Raw genomic sequence first — 18,906 nt, 5'->3', positions numbered from 1 at the left:
CAGGAGGGGACCTAAAGTCAGGGGAGGGGTGGGCAGGGCAGAGGTTGTGACCCCTGCTGACTGGCTCTGGAGATGCTTGGTGCTCCTGACGGCTGCTTTTGTGGCTGGAGAATGGAGCTGGGTCTAGGGGGCTGGGCACCCAGGGTTTTTTAGGGAGGAAGAGCCTGGGGTATGGGTCCACAGGGAGCCACGGGGCAGGCACCTTGGTGCCTGGGTCCCTGTGTCTTCTGGGTAGTCATGCCACTTCGGCCCACACTGGTCCCCAGCAGCAGAACTCCCCAAGTTGGGGTGCCTTGGGCAGGGGTGGTAGGGGGTACACTTGAACCCCTGAGCATGTTTTCTCCACTCTGTTTCTGACTGTGACTTGCCTTGTCTCTGGAGATTTGGTTCAGCAACAGCACGTGTGGGCATCGGCTCACATACGTCCCCACTGGATGTCTCGGCAACTCCTGCCCCAGCCTGGGTTCCTCTCTCCCTCCCCTGGAGCTGGCTGCCTTCCTCCGCCTTCTCACCCAGCTCTGGCATCCCACGCCCCCCATACTGCCCACCTCAGCCCTCCAGCCCACCCAACTGGGCATCCTGCCCCCAGCCCCCACCGCAGTGCCCCCTTCAACCCTCCAGCCCACCCAGCCGGGCATCCCATACCCCTCACCCCCATACTGTCCACCTCACCCCTCCAGCCCAACTGGCTCCCCACCCTCCCCCCTTGGTTCCATGGGATCCAATTCTCATCTTGAAACCCTTTCTACTTGCCCTCCTTTCCCAACTCAAGCCCAGTCATTCTCCAGCCTTCTCGTCAACTTTTGAAGTTTTTAATTTTTTATTTTTTTTTGGTTTTTGTTGTTCAAATTTCCCTTTTACAGTAAAACTATTGAGGCGACTGGCCATACCCCGCCACCTCCCCCATGGCAATACCAACTTCCTGTTCTCTGGAAGGAGCAATTAGAAAAACCAGAAAGGAGCTGGGAACTACAGCACCAGAGAGATGACTGGAGCTCTGGCGGACAAAGTGACCGTCGTGGCTGGTGACTGAGGTGGCCGACGTGGTGCCCAGGGGCAGCTCTGATCTCGTGAAAGGGAGCTGGGAGGAGAAGAAGGCAACACCGGATTTGTGCACTACGGGGCAGGTAGAGAGAGGCACGTGCTGGTCGCTATGGAAACAGTGGAAGCGGCAAAGTACCACCGTCCCTAGACCAGTCAGTAGGCCACCATTTTGGTCACTGAGAAGGGAGCTGTGTTGGGTCTGAAGGGACGAGGAAGTGTACGATGTGATGAACAAGACAGCCCTCTGGGTTACTGGGGACAACACAGGGGTTCTGGGGATAGTCCTGTTGATTAACAGAGATTATACTTGGCTGGGGAGAGGGAAGCACGAGACAAACCGGGCCTGCCCCAGCCGACAGCAGTCACCTTGGCTGTCCTACAAGCAGCCCAGGGAACAGGGAAGGGAAGTCCCGGGAGGTGCCACCGGAGACCAGGGGTAATGTCCTCAGGCCACCCTGTCCTCTACCAGTCGGTTCCAGCTTCCTCCTGAAACAGGAAGTTCTTCCTGCCCCCCCCCACCCCCCACCTCACAGAGTAAGAACCATCCGCCGCCCCACACCCGCCCCCCCCAAGACTAAGCCACTTGGAGTTCCAGCCAGACCACTTCCTGTTCCAGAAGCACGACTTCCTGTCCTGGATGAAGGCACTTCCGGCGCCCGTGGCTCCGCTCCTGCCCACTTGGCCAGGCCACGTCCATCCAGGGGGGGCCCCCCCGGGCACTTCTTGTCTGGACAAGTCACTTCCCGGGCCAAGCGGGCCCCGTTCGGCGTCGGGCCCAATCCACACGCGTGTCCCGACCGGGTCGGATCTTGCTAGTGGCCACTGACAAAACAGGACACTTCTTCTCGCGGCAGCTGTCACGACCCAACCACCCCAGACGGGCTGGAGAGGAGGAGGCTCCGCTGCCCGCGCCCGCGCCCGCAGCCGGGCTGGAGGCCCCAAGCCTTCCCCATAAGGCCCCCGTTTTTGGCAGACTGAGAAGAGCGGGTGGTGAGAGAGGTCAGAAGGGGGAGCTGACGGGGGATGCTGGTGTCCCCCCACCCAGGAGATGGGAGAGGCCGAGGAGAGGAAGCCAAGAGGGTAAAAGGAGACGCAGGGAGGGGGTCGCTAGGGAGAGGAACAGACCTAGAGACAGGAGAGAAAGAGAGAGAGAGAATCCGAAAGAGAGAGAGAGGGAGAGAGAAGAGAAAAGAAGAGAAAAACAGTGAGAGGCAGAAAGGAGGAGGTGCCAACCAAAAGGCAGACTGTCCCCGCCCCTAGCTCTGGGTGTTTGGGGGCACAAGGACGGCTGGGTCACGGTCAGAAGAGGACACTTGCGTCTCTGCGGGGGACCACGCAAGGCCAACGGCGGGAGTCGTGGGGAGTCCTAAACGTGGGGGAGGGGTCCACAACAGCGGGGGCACAGGAGTTCGTGGGGCGAGGGGCCGAGGGGACGCTAGAGGTGTCCCTCCAGCTTTGACTCACTGGAGGGGGAGCCCCGCCCACCGAGAAGGGCTGGATCCGGGAGAGCCACGGAGAAGCCCTCATACCTTGTAGTAGATGTTGGGGGGGCTTTGGGGGGGCCCATCCTGCACGATGTACACAGGATGCCCATAGTCACCACTCACCTTCTCATAGTGGGGACAGAACGGGGGGTCTGCGGCCCCACCGCCCCGCAGAGCTATCCCTAGCTCCCCAGGCTCAGCCTCTCGAGGCCCCATCCCACTGCCACCCCCCAGGCCCAGAGACCCTCCCCTCCCGAAGGAGCCAGGACCAGGGTGGCGACTCTCCGAAGGCTTGGCCCGCCGTCTCCGCCAGCACATGGCACCCCCAGCCCCTGCCACGCCCAGCAAGAGCAGCGCCAGCCCCCCCGCTGCCCCGGCCACCGCGGGCATGCTGGGAGGGGGCAGGGGGCCTTCAGCACCCCGGGAGGTTGCATTGCTGGTGGGGTCACCTGGCAGGGAAGGGGTGGAGGAGGAAAGAGGGGGAGGGGCTGAAGGAGCCACCTGGGCATCTGGACACCCAGCCTCGGGGGTCCCCGTGGGCTTCCCCAGCAGTGCCCAAGCCCCCCTGGGGACCCCACCTCCCTTCCCCCTAAAGCCCACTCCGAATCCAGGTGTGTCCAGCCCTTCAGCTCAGCGCCAAGCAGTTTCCCCACTTCTCGCAGCTCTGATTGAATTGGCTAATTAGTTCTAATCGAGTCTTTTCCTCATTTGGCTTCCACTTGCCTCCCACCCTCCTGTCCTCTCTTCTCTTTCCTGTATCACCCCCGCCCCCAGCTGAAGGCAGAGGGAAAGGGTGAAGGCAGGGCAGCTGGGGTCCGAGAGCACAGGACGCAGGGTAGGGGGGAGGCAGGAGGCTGGACCCCTTGCTCCTACCTGGCATGTTCTCCTTCCCAGGGTCCAGGCTGTGGGCTGCCCCCCGGTCTCGCTCCACGGGCATTTCAGACACAGGCTTTCTGGGGGCGGCCCCTCCTCGGGGACCTGGAGATGGGGAAGAGCCAAGAAAGGGGCTGAGATGGCAGCCCCTGATCAATATGGGACTACCCCAACCTCCCAGAGCTCCTGGGAGGTGTGCCCCAGCCCCTACTCACTTTGTCCCACTCGGAGAAGCACCTTCATGCCTCTGGTAAGGCACACGCCTCCCTGCAAACTCTCCAGGCCTTCCCGGGTCCCGTCCGAAGTGGCTGGAAGAGGAGAGCCAGAGGGAGAGGTTGGCCGCCCAGAGTCCAGCCCCTGGTCCGTCCCCATTCCCGGACCCAGACAGCTCTCCGGGGGTGGGGCGGGGGGGGGGGATGGGAAGGAATCAGGAGTACTCTCTGGGTTCCTCCTCTGCCCTCAGTCTCAGGGGCACCTCCCCCAGACCCTGCCCTCTGCCCAGCAGTACCAATTATGTAGTAATCGTGGTGCGAGCGGAACTCATGGCCCCAGAGGTTAGGGCTGTACTCCTGGAACTTAATGGTGAAACGGAGATCCAGGTCTGGCCGGTCACAAGTGAGGAGCAGGTTGGGGGCAGGGGGTGCCTCACAGCGCCGGCCCTGGGCACCCCCGACCAGGTACAGCTTGTAGAACTCGTAATTAGGAGACGAGTGGGGGCCAGGAGGCCGGGCCCGGGGGCAGAGGAGGTCTAGCCGGTCCCCGATCTGAGGGTACAGCACGTAACCACCCTCTGCTTGGAACCTGTCAGAGGGCGAGGTGGACAAGGAGCGGTGTCAGAGGTCAGTCCCCCCACCCCGCCCCCGCCAGAGCTTCGTCTCCTTCACCGGCACATCCCTGCAGGCCAGCCTTCGCCTGTGGGCATGGCCTGCTCCCCCAGGTCAGGCGCTAAGGACTCAGCAGCAGCGGGAAGCCAGGCTCAGAGGTCGCTGGCCCCTTGGTGTGCCCAAATGCACTCTCCAGCCCGCCCTCACCACACGCACACTGCCATCTCTCGCTCCATCACTAGCGCCGTTGCCATGGCAACGGGATGCCAGTTACCAAGGAGCTGGCCTCTCTGGAACCACACAGCCCACCCATCCCAGGTGATTTCACTATTCCATGGCAGTCAACCATGGGGGCAGAGCCTCCCCTCCCCCAGGGCACCGCTGAATTTGAAGGCTTTCAGGGCAAGAGAAGGGTGGGGGTGGGGGTTACCCAGTGTGGAGGGTAATCCGGACTGGTGTCCCAAGTTAGCCAGGCAAGGTGACAGGAGTTAAATGCCTGGTCTGGCAATGGCCCTCAATGAGGCTAATGGGAAGCAGGGTGTGGGGGCCAGCTGCCCCAGACATCTCCCTACTCAGTACCCTCCTGTCCTGGGGCTCAGACTTCCCAGAGAAAGTCCCCTATTGCTCTGGGACTGACTTTGCTAACCACAGCCTCCAGGAGCCCACACCTCCTCTGCCCATGACTACAGCCTCTCCCTGTGCATGAGTGGGGACGGGGTCTCAGAGCTGGGTCCTCAGGGAGAACCGCCACTTGGGATTTTCCCAGACTCCTAAATGACCACTCCCTCCCATCCCCCATCACAAGGAGCCCCCAGAACACCCTACCTCTCCCTCTGCTCAACCCTATCAGAATAAGCCTAACTTACAGCCTCGGGCTGGACTCAGACCACAGCTGGGAGTTGGTGGGTAGCAGACTGAGAAAAGATGTTTGGGGTTATACCCAAAGACACACAGCAGGGAGGGAGGCTGGGAAGTCAAGAAAAGACAAACAATAATCCTAGTTCTCCTTCAATGAGCATGTCATACATTCAAACACCTTACCTCTCTAATCCTCATAAAAGGTGGGAGGACTGAGGATACAAACTCAGAAAGGTTAAGTGGCATGCCCAAGGCCACACAGCTGAGAGCACCAGAGCTGGGACTAAGCCCTCCGATGCGGTGGGCTCCAAGCCCACCCCCTTCCCCTTCCTATGGCCTCACACAGCCTCCCCGCGGGGGAAGTGGGTGGGAAGTTCGCAAAACACAGAACTCTTTTGCTCGCCGGGAGCGGGCTCCGCTTCGGGCCAGGGGCCTGGATGACCTCCCAAGGGTTCCGTCCTACCCAGTGTGACTTGAAGTTTCATGTGACCCCTGGCCTTTTTTCAGAGCAAAGCAAGCAAGCCAGGGGAGGGTCTGGTGGAAGAGTTTGCAGCAAGGATGGGGGAGGGGGCAAGGGAGTCCTCTGGACTCTAGATGCAAGAGAGAAAAAAGGGGCTCCAGGCTTCTTCCAGAAAAGAAAAAAGAAAAAAAAAGTCTCCAAGCCAGGAAGGCAGGAATATCTTCTGGTTGGGAATGCCATCCGCCAAGGGCTCACTGACCCTCTGGCTGTGGGCAAGGGTTAGGGGACAGACGGCGTGGAGAGAGTCCAGAAGCCTTGGGTGAGTTGTCCCCAGGGCCCCCACACGGAGCCCCCTTCCCTCCCCTCCTCTACACCGAGTCCCTTCTGGGGAGGGAGGCACCCTGCCCTTCCCCTCCGCACTCCGCGGCACCTACTCAGCGGCTCTCTGGAGAGCTGACATTAACCAGGCTCCCTCCAAGCCCAGCCCCCGACAGGACACAGGTCCCTTGCAAACCCAAATAACCACTCCACCAGCCTCCCGGCGGCTACCCAGGAACTTTCGGATCCTTGCCCCTGTGGGGTCCTTCCAACTCCCGACACATGGCTGTCGCCACCCACATCCAGCTCTGTCTGTCTGCGACCCGGGAGGGAGTCTGGCTCCCAATATCACCTCTGTCTCGCTCCCCATCAGCTCGCATCAGAGCACCAGCACCCCTCCCTCCGGCCTCCTCCCAGCTCCGAGAACCAGCCCCCTACCCACCCACCAAATCCCCAATGCGCCCCTATTCCCTGCCCGAAGGGTGTGGGGTCTCCCCAGCCCGGGGCCACTCACCTCTTGTTCGCCGAATTCCAGTAGACGGGCTCCAGGCTGAGCCCAGACACCAGCCCCAAAACGCCAAGCAGCAGCAGGGCCCCGACTCGCACGCCCCCTGGCCCAGAACGGGGGGCCCCCATGACCCCGCCAAGGCCTGGGGGGCGGGGCACCAACTCCCCCAAAGTCGCTCGCCCCCTGCGGTGACTGCCTCGGCGGGCCCGGCTCCTCGGCCCTGACCACCCCGGCGGCTGCCGCCCCCCGCTCCCACGCGGACCCGCTTCCTGCTCTGCCCGCGCCCCTGCGGCGGAGCGCTCAGCCCGCTAGAGCCCTTCCAGGGGCCGCCCGCGGGCGCCCTACGCCCCCGGCCCGCGCTCCTGCACCCCGGGATCGCGGGGCCGGCCTAAGTGGGGGACTGGGGCAGCCGGGGACCGGGAGGGGGCGGCATGGGGCGCCGGCCGAGGGAACGAGGGAGGGGCGCGAGCCGGAGCCCCAGCCTCGCCGGGGATTGAGGGCAGCGGGCTCGGGGAGGAAACCAGTGCCGAGCCCGGGAGGGGGGAGTTAAAGGAGTGGCGGGGAGGGGGAGAGGATGGCGGAGGGAAAAGCCGGAGCTGGAGCCGGCGTCGGAGCGGCGGCGGAGCCCGCAGCCCACGCCCCCCGCACCTCCCTCACCTCGCGCACCTCCCGCGCGCCCCGCCGCCGCCGCCCCCCGCGCCCCCTCCGTCCTCGCCCCACCCCTTCCCCCCGCCCCCCCGCTGCCGCCGCCGCCGCCCCGGCGCCTCTGCCCTGTGGCCCGGGGGCCGCCCGGGCGGCTGGAACCTTCCGCGCCCAAATCCAGAAAGGCGCTCGCCCTCGCCGCCCCGAGGAGCCCGGCCCCTCTAGCTCCCGCGGCCTCCTCCCCCTGCCCACCCCCCCCCCCACCAGCCCGAAACACCGCGGCGGCTCCCGGCAGGTCTGGGGAGAATAGTCATAACCTTGAAGGCTCTGCACTTCACAAAGTGGGCTGAGTTGGTCGTCACGACTACCTGTGCGAAGTGGGAGGGGCAGAGCCACAGGGCGCCCATTGTAGGGATGAAGAAACTGAGGCTCTGGATGGTGGGGGGAGGTACCGAGACCAGCCCAAGGTCACACGGGGAGTGGGCGGTACAGGCGGCCCGCCGGGTCGCCGCACTTCTGCTCCCAGGCCCTCTCGCGTTACCTGGGACGGGGCGCAAGGCAAGAGTTCGGGGGTAAACTGGGGCCCTCGCTGCCTGGCGGCGGGGAGAACCGGAGCCGGGGGAGAGGAAAGGGAGTACCTACAGCCCCAAACCCACATCAGCCGGAAGGGCTGTTTCCAATTATCCTGGGGGAAGGGAGGAGCATTTGCCTTTTCGGGTGTAAGAACCCTCGCTTTCAGCACCTCTGGGCAGAGGTGACATTCCTCTCCCCGCCCAGCCTCGCAGGCCTCCGGTAGCCTCGCTCTGACGGTGAGGTCCCAGTGAGATCCCCTGCCCGCGGGCTCTACAGAGCCCCCTTCTCAGTGCTCCGCGAGGCTGGGGGTGGGGAGCGGCCACTGCCCGAAATAACACAGTCGCCCCCCACCCCCAAAGCGCGCAGATAAATGGAGACACACAGGACCGGTGACAGCTGCCGACTGAGCCGCTCCCGCCCGGGCCCCGCGTCTAGCGGGAATACGGAATGTGACGTCTGTGGCTTCTGGGCACCTTTACTCCCTCGTGTGTGCCCTTGACTCTGGCTACTCAGTCGCCTGCCTCCTGGGGGAGTCCAGGGGAGGAGAGGCGGGCGCTCCCGCTCCCCTTCCCCCAGAGCTGAGTAATGGTCCCTCTGCTGCTGGGTGGTGGCGGCTAGTGTGGAGCGCGAGGGAGCGAATGTCTTGTCTGTCACCGTCTGCACGGTCTCACGCAGTCACACCCAGCAGTCTGACACACAGCGCCTGCCACTCCTGCTCAGCCACGCTCACCCTGACCCCTGCCGCCCCCACCTTGGGAGTGAGATTTCAAACAGGTTCCCCCCTTCAGTTTACCGAGTCGCCTAGCAACCCGCCAGTCAATGGCAAGGAGCCCCACCCCCGCTCCCTTGACTTCACACCGAGCTCGGCAGTCCCATTGGCTCGCGCCTAGTCCCACCTCTCAACCCTGGTTTGGGGAACGATGATATGCCAGCCCCTTGTGCTACTGGACAGGGGAGCCCAATGGTACTCCTCCCAGCCCCATCTCCATCATGCGCCTCCCAAAAAAAAGACACAAAGGCTCACATACTGTATAAAACCTTTTTTTACAGAAACTCGCCCCCAGATTCCTGGGTCCCTCCCTGGCCCTTCTTGCCCTGGTGAGCATCGACCACCCCGGTGCCCGGGCCCCCCCCACACCACCAGAGCTGAAGCTGACATTCAAGGTGGACGTGGCGCATGGAAAGCAGGGGAAGGTCCACCTCCTGCTCCCCTTCGTCCTCGCTCTCCACCGGCTCCGGAAACACACGCTGACCTGAGGCAGTGGCCAGCAGCGGCAGGCTGGGGTGCAGGCTGCAGGAAGAGACAAGGAGGGCAGGGGTGCGTCAGCAACCCGCCGCCCTCCTCACCCCCAGCCCCAAGGTCCATGGTGGTGGATCACCTCACTCCGTTCGTGCAGTCCTTCTGGGGCAGAAAACTCAGCACTGGCTCAGGCTTCCCGTCCGGTCCAGCCCCGCTAGTGTCCCACACAGACACAGCCCCATTAGTGCTGCCGCTCACTAAGAACTGCCCCGTCCTGGGGAAGACAGACGCTTGGTGACATGGACTCCTCACAACCCCTGGAGTAGGGACCCGTCACATCCAGGGGCTCTGGCATCCCAAGGGCACTGGGACCCCAGGCAGGCAGGACCCGGTCACTCACGGATCCAGATCAAAGTAGATGCGCTGATTGGTGGCCACCTCTCGACTCAGGGACCACAGTGGGTGACTGGGCTGCCGAAGGTCCCAGCACAGCAGCTCGGAGTCCTGGAGACACAGAGCACAGGGACCTGCAGTCTGGCCCTCCCCAGCCCACCCCTCCCCTGCTTAAGACATCCCTGCTTCCCACAAGGTTTACAGATGCTCCCTTAGCTTGGGTTGAATTTTTTCCCACAGCTGTCCCCCAGCACAACACAGACGACATCCCCACCCCTGCCTTCTGTGCACCCTCTCTGGACTCGCAGGGTGTGACCCCTACCTTGCGGGCTCCAGAAAAGAAGCGGTTGCCATCGGGGTGAAAGCAGAGGTGAGTGACACCTCCCTGGTGTCCTCCCAGCAAGGCAAGAGGGGAGCCGTCATCACTGGCATACAGACCCAGGGAGCGGCCATAGGAGCCACAGGCGTAGAGGGGCTGCACGGCACTGAAGGCTATGCAGGAGATGATTCCACTCTGGCCCTGTTTTTTGGCTACAGAGGGAAGGAACGAAGCTGGGCAGAGGGCAGGACTGCTGACACTAACCAAGCTAATCAGAGGCGCACTCAGTCTCCTGTCCCGTGAGCCCAGAATCAATGCCTCCCCTGTCCCGTTTGTCACAGCAGGATAAAGACCTCTGAGGCTCCCCAGCTCCTTCTATCCCCACAAAGGACCTAAACGCTCAAGACTTCTTTCTTCCTTCTCAAATCTGTGTCTTCTTGGAGGAATGGAAAGCTGAAGGCTTACAGGAAAACGAATCCGCTTCACTGCCAATTTCCTAGATGTACCAAGATTTTGGACAGTGAAAGGTACATGGCCGACAGGACCTGGGCTCTGGAGGGAAGCAGCTCCTTACCTCGCAGCTTGACCCTGGGAAGGTTCCACCTGCTCCCTAACCTGCTTTCTCCTCTGTGCACTGAGTACAGCCTGCCTCCCTGGGCTGTCCAGAAGAGGATGGGCCACACCTGGTCCCCTGGCTCGCACAAGGGCCCTCTGGATGGGGCAGTGCCCTTCTTCCTCCTCCCCTGGGAGGTACAGATGCTTACCAAACGTGGCTCGGACCTCGCAGTCACGGCCGGGCCGGGCCGTGGAAAAGACACGCACAGCCCTGTTGAAGCCACAGAAGAGCTGAGAGCCGTCCGGGGAGAAACAGAGCGAGTGAGCGGCCGTCAGCTCATCCTACGGGCAGGAAAGCACTGCAAACAGGCCCAGCAAAGCCTCCACTGTCCCCATGGAGGGAAAGTGGGGCCAAGCTGAGCCCTGGGCCTGGGTGGGGAGCTCCCTACCAGGTGGTTGTAGGCCCGAAAGGAAGCCCGGAGCTCTCCGGTGAATGCATCCCAGATGTGAATGGGGTTCTCCCGGCTGCTGCTGGCCACGCTGAGAGAGACACGGACACTGAGGTCCCGGTGCTGTCAAAGGAAGGGGAGGAAGCCAACTGACCGGCCCTCTCCGCTCGCATCTCAAGGGTAACCAGGCTGTCCTCCCCTAGAAACCCCTAGCGGCCCATAGTTCCCTCTCAGTAGAGGGTCCCCTTGAAAGGGAGGCGGGGCGGGGGGGTACAGGGGGGTACGGGACGGGAAGGGAAGGGAAGGCAGGGGGCAGCAAAGCATGTCACTTACTAGGAAGTGTCTGGCTCGGCGGAAGACATCAGAGAAAACCAACAATAATCATAGATGGTGTCACCTTCCACCATGCGGAGGACAGGAGCCTGCGCAGAGATGCAGGGATGCCTGGGTCACTGGCAGGAAAAGGGGGCAGAGTCACGCCTCTAGCAGGGTCAGGACAGAGTGGCGCTGTCGGCACTTGACCAGGCACAAGGCAGACGGGGTTAACAGGAAGAACAGAATCCTGATCTCTGTGTCCGAGGGTCAGCTTAGACCTTGAGGTCAGATGTGGGCTGCCAAAAGGCCCACAGGCTTATCGTTTTGCTTTTTATACACTTAGAAGCAAAGAATATCCCCACACAAAGACCAAGAACCAACTATTGATATGCTTCCTGAGCACCTACTAGATCCCACCCGATCCTTAAAAAAATTATTAAGTGGTTTGGGGTGCCTTCGTGGCTCAGAGGGTTAAAGCCTCTGCCTTCGGCTTAAGTCATGATCCCAGGGTCCTGAGATTGAGCCCCACATTGGGCTCTCTGCTCAGCAGGGAGCCTGCTTCCTCCTCTCTCTCCCTGCCTGCCTCTCTCCCTATTTGTGATCTCTGTCAAATAAATAAAAAAAAGTCTTAAAAAAAAAAAAAAGTATTAAGTGGTCCAAACATGCAAAGGTTTTTTTTTGTTTTGTTTTGGGGGCTTTTTTGATAAGACTGCAAAACGAAGTTTATGGAGCGATGGTACAAAACCCCTGAAGAGAGAGGGGACCAGAGAGGGCTGCCCAGCAAAGAAGAATTTTTCAAAAACTCTTGTGACTCCTTCAATCAGCTAATAAAGTAAAATATAACAGTTAAAACTTCTTCCCAAGGAAACGTGCCCTCAGAGATAAACAAATTTGTCATTCTCATATATCTCTTTAAAAATACGTTCTTACTGGGGCGCCTCATGGCTCTTTGGGTTAAGTGTTCAACTCTGGATTTGGGCTCAGGTCACGATCTCAGGGTCCCGGGATCGAGCCCTGTGTTGGGCTCCAAGGTCAGCGTGGAGTCTGTTTAATCTCTTTCCCTTTGCACACACACGGTCATTCACTCACTCTAACAAATAATAAATCTTTTTTTTTTTTTTTTTTAAAGATCCTATTTATTTATTTGACAGAGAGAAATCACAAGCAGACGGAGATGCAGGCAGAGAGAGAGAGAGGGAAGCAGGCTCCCCGCTGAGCAGAGAGCCCGATGCGGGACTCGATCCCAGGACCCTGAGATCATGACCCGAGCCGAAGGCAGCAGCCCAACCCACTGAGCCACCCAGGCACCCACAAATAATAAATCTTTAAGAAAAAATACATTCATACAAAAAACACCCCAAACACCATTGTCTTGGACGCCTTTCCGTTCAGTGCCCACGGTGCCAGATGGGTGACCTCCCTTTGCGACCCGGAGATGTCACCACAGTGCCATGTGAGCTCTAACTTAGGCCCCTCTGCCGCGGGACAGCAGTGCGCTCACTGCCCTCCTCTGCTGATGGTCACCGGTGTCTCCGTATTCCAGTGGGCGTGCCCGGAGGGTCCCAGAGCACACGTGCGAGGCCAGCTCTGTGGCGTACACGTCGTCCCTTCCGCTAGGATGCACTCCAGCCGAAGAACCCATTGGCAACCCGGGACTGCCTGCTGCTGGGCGTCCCGTGGAACTCAGCTCATCTGGAAGGGACCGGGCTCCCGCTTCCTTGAACCTTCCGCTCCCCCTGGGCTCCGCAGCCAGACGTCTAAGCCTCCCATCTGAGCACCAGCCTTGACCCCAACCTCTTCACTCCCTTTCCCCTCCTGGTCCAGCCTGTCTGCGACCGGGACATGAGCCCCGCTCATGGGGCTGCTGGGGACATGAGCCCTGCCAGGCCCGCCTCCCGGGGCTCTCCTGAACGTGTGCGCTCCCTCCCAGTGCCAGGCCCAACCGCTGCCATCCTGCCAGTGTCACCACAACAACAAGGCAAGTATTCCAGGCTGCTCCACGCTGCAGCCAGCTGCAGGCCCCAGAGACCTTGCTAAGCTGGAAATCTGTCCAGCAACACACTCCTGCTTATAATGTTTAGCGAGCCCGCATACTCTCAGCGCGAGCCCCAACCACCTTACCAGGGGACAACCCCCTGGTCCCCTCTCACGGCTCATCCCTCCAGACTCACTCCTTTAAAATTTCCCTCCCGTTTTAACTCCCAGTCCCCAGAAGGTGCCAACTCACCCTAATCTGCAGACTTTCACTCGCATCCAGGTCTGGAATGTTCTCCCTTCAGCTCCCTCAACAACTCCTTCTGGTTGAATCCTAATCACCCTTCTGGTCTCTTAGATGCTTCTTCCACGGGGAGGCCCTCCCTAACCCCTCAGCAGAGTAAGCTGCTCCGCTCCGGGTTCCTACAGCCCTCCATGCCCCTCACACCGCACCATACCCGTCTGAGGAAGTAAGGATCCCGTCTGGCTCACCCGTCTCCCCAGCACCTAGTGTATCATCAGCAGTCCGCACCAAACGTCTTAATGAGCGAAGACAGGAAACTGTTCCAGTAACATAAGGCCCCGATAATAAGACCTGAATTAAAGCAGGGGCAGTAGCGTGTGCAGAAGCAGATGGATCCAAAAGCTCGGGGCGGAAGTGGGGGGGCTCAATGGAATCTGGCCATTAACTGGAGGTCGGGGTCAGGGAAAAGGAAGATTAAAGCATGAGACCTGGCCTTCTGGTTTGGATACCCCAAGTCCCCAATATGGTGGAAAGACTTGGGGTATACAGGAGAACCATAAGGTGCCCCTATCCCTGGTGGATGAAGGAGACTCAGACAACGTAAGCCTTGAAGGAAAAGTCTTTACAAAGAGAGGGCATGATGGTCTAAGTATGGCTTCTAGGAACGAGGACAGCCCCCCTCCCTGAACCTGAGATATACGGGGCACAGAGGATGTGGGGTCTCCCCTGGGTAAGGTTAGAGGGAGTGAAGGCCTCGGGTGAGATCTCCACGGTAGGGAGACACTCAGGGCCGAGGCCGGGGAGTTAGCAATGGGAGTTCCAGAAAGCTCTGTGAAAAGTCAAAGACAGGAGGAGAGGAATTAGGAGACTATGTTGGGAAGAAGAAAGGGGTATTGGGAAACACTCCAACTGGGCCTCCCCCATTGTCCCCGCCTGCTAACTGTCCATTTGCGCACACTGAGCTTGTAGACCCAGCCAGTGGATTCTCCAGAAGTGGAGTTGTGACAGGCCTGGATGTTCACAATAACAGTGCAGGACACAACGCAAATACCGACACTACCAACCCGAGGTCTTTCTTGCTCTTAAGATCTCTCTTATGACAAAAATCTCCATCAAAACACGCGAAGGTGGCCACTGGACAATTTATGATACAAAACTCCTGGAAACCCGACTGTCTGGGTACAGGAATGACTGCTCCAAGGCCCCCAGCACAGCATCAGACACGGGGACACGAACCGTGGAGACCACTTGGGACACGACTGTTAAGAAATAAAGCAGCAGCTATACAACCACCGTCTACAGGCTCACGACCTTGGAGAATGCTTCCGAGGAGTACAAGCTTGGAAAAAACGGACAGGTAAAGGTAAGGGCTGACTTCTGTAGAGCAATGGCTGATGACTACGGCTTTCTCCCTTTCCAGCATTCCCGTTCCTCGTAAACCGGCTGGTGCGATCCATTCCCAGCTGGCCACATTTCCAGACGCTCTTCTCAACAGCCCCGCTTCTGGGCTCTTGCGGGAGAGCCCAGCACACCTGTCTGGCCCCGAGACCCCACTGGTTTCTGCTTCAGGAACCTCGGGCAAGTGCAGGGAGGTGGGACCCGCTCCCTGCCTCCCTCCCCACAGATTTCCAAGGCTCTCGGTGACATTCACTCCCACGGTGATGTTCACTCCCACTGCGACCTGAGAGCTCAGCCCTCTCTGTGCCCAGTGTGTTCTACCCCCGATGTCAGCTCAGTTCCCTCCCTCCCTTCCTTCACGTTTCTGCTCAAAAGTCACCTTAACAGTGAGATCTTTCCCAACCGTGCTTTTTAAAATTTGCAGTCTGCGGCCCAGTCCCCCTGCTCACTTTATTTTCCTTCACGGCACCTGCCAAGTAAACCACTTACTTGGTCACTTCTTTATTCCCTATTCCCTGTGCTAGGTTATTAGCTATCACACAAAGAGGACGGGGACTTGTGTGTGTACGTTTTCCTGACTAATCCGAGCACCTGAAACAGGGCCCGGCACATAGGATGAGCTCCACAGAAATATGTTCACCAAAGGAATCATCGAAAAAACGAGTGGGTCCCTCCAACACTGCTCTCTCCCAGTGGCTCGCCTTCCCTTGTCATCGGCCGCCACTCCCACAGCTGAGTGCCCCCCACCCCGTCACACCCCAGCCTCTCCCTCGACCATCTCCCACCCACCCAGCTGACTTGCTCTGTTTCCACCACAATTATTCTGCTTCATCAAGAGCGCATTTCCAGTCCATTTCCTGCCCTGCTTTACATTCGAGACAACCAGCTTCACAGCCTGTCCCGTGGAGGTTCTCAGGACCCCCGTCCTTCTCTGCCGTCAAGCCCAGCCCGACAAGCCCCTTATTCCAGGCCTGACTCAACTAATACCGATGACTAGCATTTACTGAATATAAAACAGGCCCCGGTTCGTCCACGTTATGTTAGTTCCTTTAATTCCCCCAGCTACCCCATGAGCTGGGCGCCACGACACCCATCCTCGCTTTATCAACCGAGAAAATAAGCCCATTCACCGGCTGCGGAGAGACAGGTGCACGATGCAGCCATGGGGCCTCACTTTAGATGAGTGGCAGCAAATTTCCAGGGGGCACTGAGCACAGAACAGTCACGCTACCACGTTCCTTGCTGCCTCAGATCTCTGCCTCCCCGGGACCAATCATTCACACCTTCACCGCTACCCCATGCACCCGCTTCCTTCAACTGATAACCTCCCTTTATGTTGCGCCCAGAAGCCAAGCGAGAGGAGATGTGGAAATCCTCCAACCACCAGCGAGCTGCCTCTCTTCCTACTCCAGGGGAGGACTGCATCTAACAAGGTCCTCAGCCTGCCCCTCAGGGACCTGTTCCCCGACCCTCCCAGCACCAATTCCTCCGTTTCCCGGCTTATTCCCGACCCTGCGGAAGCACCCTGTTAGCCCTTCTTTGGCCTCATATTCCTCTGGTCACCATTCCACTTCTCAACTCCCTTCCACAAGAAAACCTTCCAAAGAATCGTCTCCACCTTCTCTTCCCCGCATCCTACTCAGCTTCTGCCACCGTCACTCCTTGGAACGTGTTCTTGCCAAGGTCACTGTCTTCTTGGGTCATTCTCTCAATGTGTCTCAGCCCCAACAACATGAAACCTGACTCTTTGTGTCTGCTTCTGCCGCCCCTGCTGCCCTCCACTCCGTCTGCTGGAGTGCTTGGGGCTTTGCTAGTCCCCTCTATCCCCAGCTACACTCCAGACTGGATCCGTTCACAAAACACCAGGTACCATCCACATGCAACTCCACTTCCCAAACTACACCCCCAACCCCAATGTCTCCCTCAGCTTCACATTTCACAGATCTAAGGACCCCTAACTTGCCCCCATACCTCTTCCTATCTGTTTCCTCCTGGGAAATTGTGCCACGACCTACCCAGCTGCAAACACCTGGACCCTTGACTGCTTCCCCCGCCCCGCACCTCCACGTCCTACAAAACACACCTCGGATCCATTCACACCTCGCCATTTCTCCTGCCACCACTGCTTCTCACTCAGACCGTGACAGACACATTCAGTTTTGCTCACCATAACCTCTTCTTTAAACTTCCACCATCATTCTGCTCTTCTGTTTTAAAACTCTCCTCCGGTTTCCCAACTCCAAACGGCCGACCCACCAGATGCAACACAGCATGGGTCACGGCATCCATCCTCACTTCCCCCCTCGCTGGCCTCAGTCCACACATGCCGGCTTCCTTTCTGTTCCCTGAACACACAAAGCTCCTGTCCCATTCTGGGTCTCTGTAATGCCACTGCCTCTTCCTGCAAGGCTCCTTCTACAGCCCTCCACGTGACTCATCCCACCATCTCTCACATCTCAGCTCAAACATCTCTTCTTCTGAGGGCTCCTTCCTAACCACTGTACCTAAAATGATCTCCTCTAGCCAGTCCCTCCTCATCCCGTTTCTTTCCTCCACGACATGTATCATGATGCGGGATGAACCTTGTTCTTTATCGGTTTGTGCCTGTGTCATCGAGCTCCCCATAAGAAAGCAAGCCAGCTCTTCATCTGCCACCTTCAGCCCTTTATCCCAGCGGCACACTAACTGACATGTCGGTGGTCATTCAATAAACACCTAAGTCACTGAAACGCCGCCCTGAGAAAGCTCCTACTCTCATACAGAAAGCATGTATTCCCGACTAAAGGAAAACTGGATGCCTCTATAAACACCTGCACGTCCTGGACAGGAAATGCCGCCTGCGTACACTCATGCAAAAACGTCCTGTGTGTGAACAGCAATCACGTGATACAACTTTCTCCACCCACATGAGGGACTGAAATGTGCAGCCCCCAGTGAGAGGGCACAGGTAGCTCCTACCCTTACCATCTCCGAATGTTCCAGCTGCTCACCCTCACTGTACAGCTCAGGGGGCAGATTATAAATCCGCAGGACGTTATCAGCACTATTGGTCAAGATGCAGGAACCATCAGGGGCCCTGTAGGAACAGGGAAAAGTTAGAAAGCTGGACTGGGCTCTATTTTCCAAACGCAGGGCTATAAGACTTAGCCTATGCCTGCCGCAGGTAAGCCTCCCACCCCACGCAAGGCCTTGAGGAAAGCAGAAGACACAAAACCCTACATGAAATGTAAGCTCAGTGCAAGAAGACCTCTTACTTCTTCTCCCAGATAACTGGGATTTTTATTTTATGGCGAAAATACTGAGCACGGTTATCTCCCAGGCCCATTATCCTAACTTACCACTTGCAGCCTTTCAAGAAGTTCTCGGGTTGGGTGCTGAACTCTGACCAGGAACCACTGAGAAACCGAGGTAGCTGGGAAAAGCTGTAGTTCCAAGTGCTAGAAGGAAGATGGGGAAGGGGGACGATAAGAAGGCGGTCGGCAAGCAAGGAGGAAGCGGGCCTGCACAAGTGGGGCCAAGAACGAGTGGCGCACTTCCACGCATCTCCCACTCCCGATCTCCTCCGGCCACAACGGCCCCCATCCCCACTTACGGGTATCCCTCGTCCTCCGGGGCGGGGTCCTCAGACATGCCTTCCCCGGCCTCCCCCGGCCCCGACTCTGGCGCGTTCGCCTCTTCTGCAGGAAGGCTCACGTCTTCGCAAAGTTCGGGCTCCTCGATTCGAGGGCTCAACTCCCGAGGAGCAGCGAGGCCCACCTCCGGGGCGGGGGAGGAAGAAGCAGAGCCGCCCGCCCCCGCCTCCTGGGAACCAGCCGCGAGATCCGGGGACTGGCGCGGCGGATCGTCCCCGGCGGGGGGATCGTCACCGTCCACGGGGGGCGGTGGCGGCAGCAGGGCAGGATCCGTACTTCCGTCGGCCAGGGAGGCCGGAGCGGGGGCCTGGTCCGCAGCAAGGCAGTCCGCGGCCAACCCGGGCGCCTCGGGCGCGCTCATGCTGCCAAGGAAGCGCGGGCGCCGGCCTCGGCCGCAACCCTCGTCCCACTGGACCCACAGCGCCCCGAAGTTCGCCCGGTTCCCGGACGCAAACCTGAGAACCCGCGGGGCCTTCTGCCTTCTTCGGGGAGGGCGCGGCAGACCCCCGGGAGAAGAGCCCGACCGGTGAACGCGGCTAGACCGCAAGCACAGAGTCCCTCAGCCCCGCCGGTCGCCGAGAACCGCTCGCTCTCGCGGGACTTGGCCCCACCTTTCCATTGGCCCTCCGCATCCCCGATCACATTTCGCGGGCGACCCACGGGAGGGGCGGGGCAGGCACGCAACAGGTCACGCAGGATCGTTCCCATTGAGCCGCAGGGCCCCTGGTGGCTGCCGGGTGTTGTAGTCCGAGAGCTTCTGCCTCGTCGAGAAGTGTCTGAGCTCCCCCTGCCGTCTCGATCGC

At 59.6% G+C, this 18,906-nt stretch overlaps 2 protein-coding genes across 2 annotated transcripts; both read right to left on the bottom strand.

Moving 5' to 3' along the window:
* Window positions 1-796: 796 nt before the first annotated feature.
* Window positions 797-7,054, bottom strand: EFNB3 (ephrin B3). The gene is made up of 5 exons (XM_004760254.3): window positions 6,376-7,054; window positions 3,910-4,202; window positions 3,617-3,709; window positions 3,402-3,506; window positions 797-2,977 (listed from the first exon to the last, which is right to left on the bottom strand). The coding sequence occupies exons 1-5, from the start codon at window positions 6,495-6,497 to the stop codon at window positions 2,568-2,570; spliced, it is 1,023 nt and encodes a 340-aa protein (XP_004760311.1). The 5' UTR covers window positions 6,498-7,054; the 3' UTR covers window positions 797-2,567.
* Window positions 7,055-8,609: 1,555 nt separating this feature from the next.
* Window positions 8,610-18,616, bottom strand: WRAP53 (WD repeat containing antisense to TP53). Its single transcript, XM_004760260.3, has 10 exons — window positions 18,064-18,616; window positions 17,810-17,908; window positions 17,436-17,547; window positions 10,874-10,962; window positions 10,541-10,631; window positions 10,301-10,433; window positions 9,540-9,748; window positions 9,225-9,328; window positions 8,964-9,098; window positions 8,610-8,875 (listed from the first exon to the last, which is right to left on the bottom strand). The coding sequence occupies exons 1-10, from the start codon at window positions 18,462-18,464 to the stop codon at window positions 8,629-8,631; spliced, it is 1,620 nt and encodes a 539-aa protein (XP_004760317.1). The 5' UTR covers window positions 18,465-18,616; the 3' UTR covers window positions 8,610-8,628.
* Between the last annotated feature and the right edge of the window lie 290 nt (window positions 18,617-18,906).

The sequence above is a fragment of the Mustela putorius genome, unplaced genomic scaffold (genome assembly GCF_011764305.1).
Source record: "Mustela putorius furo isolate JIRA1106 unplaced genomic scaffold, ASM1176430v1.1 tig00000695_pilon_pilon_pilon, whole genome shotgun sequence".
In the NCBI taxonomy this organism is placed as follows: Eukaryota; Metazoa; Chordata; class Mammalia; order Carnivora; family Mustelidae; genus Mustela; species Mustela putorius.
The sequence above is the reverse complement of the archived record's forward strand: the minus strand, read 5'-3'. Positions and strand labels throughout refer to the sequence as shown.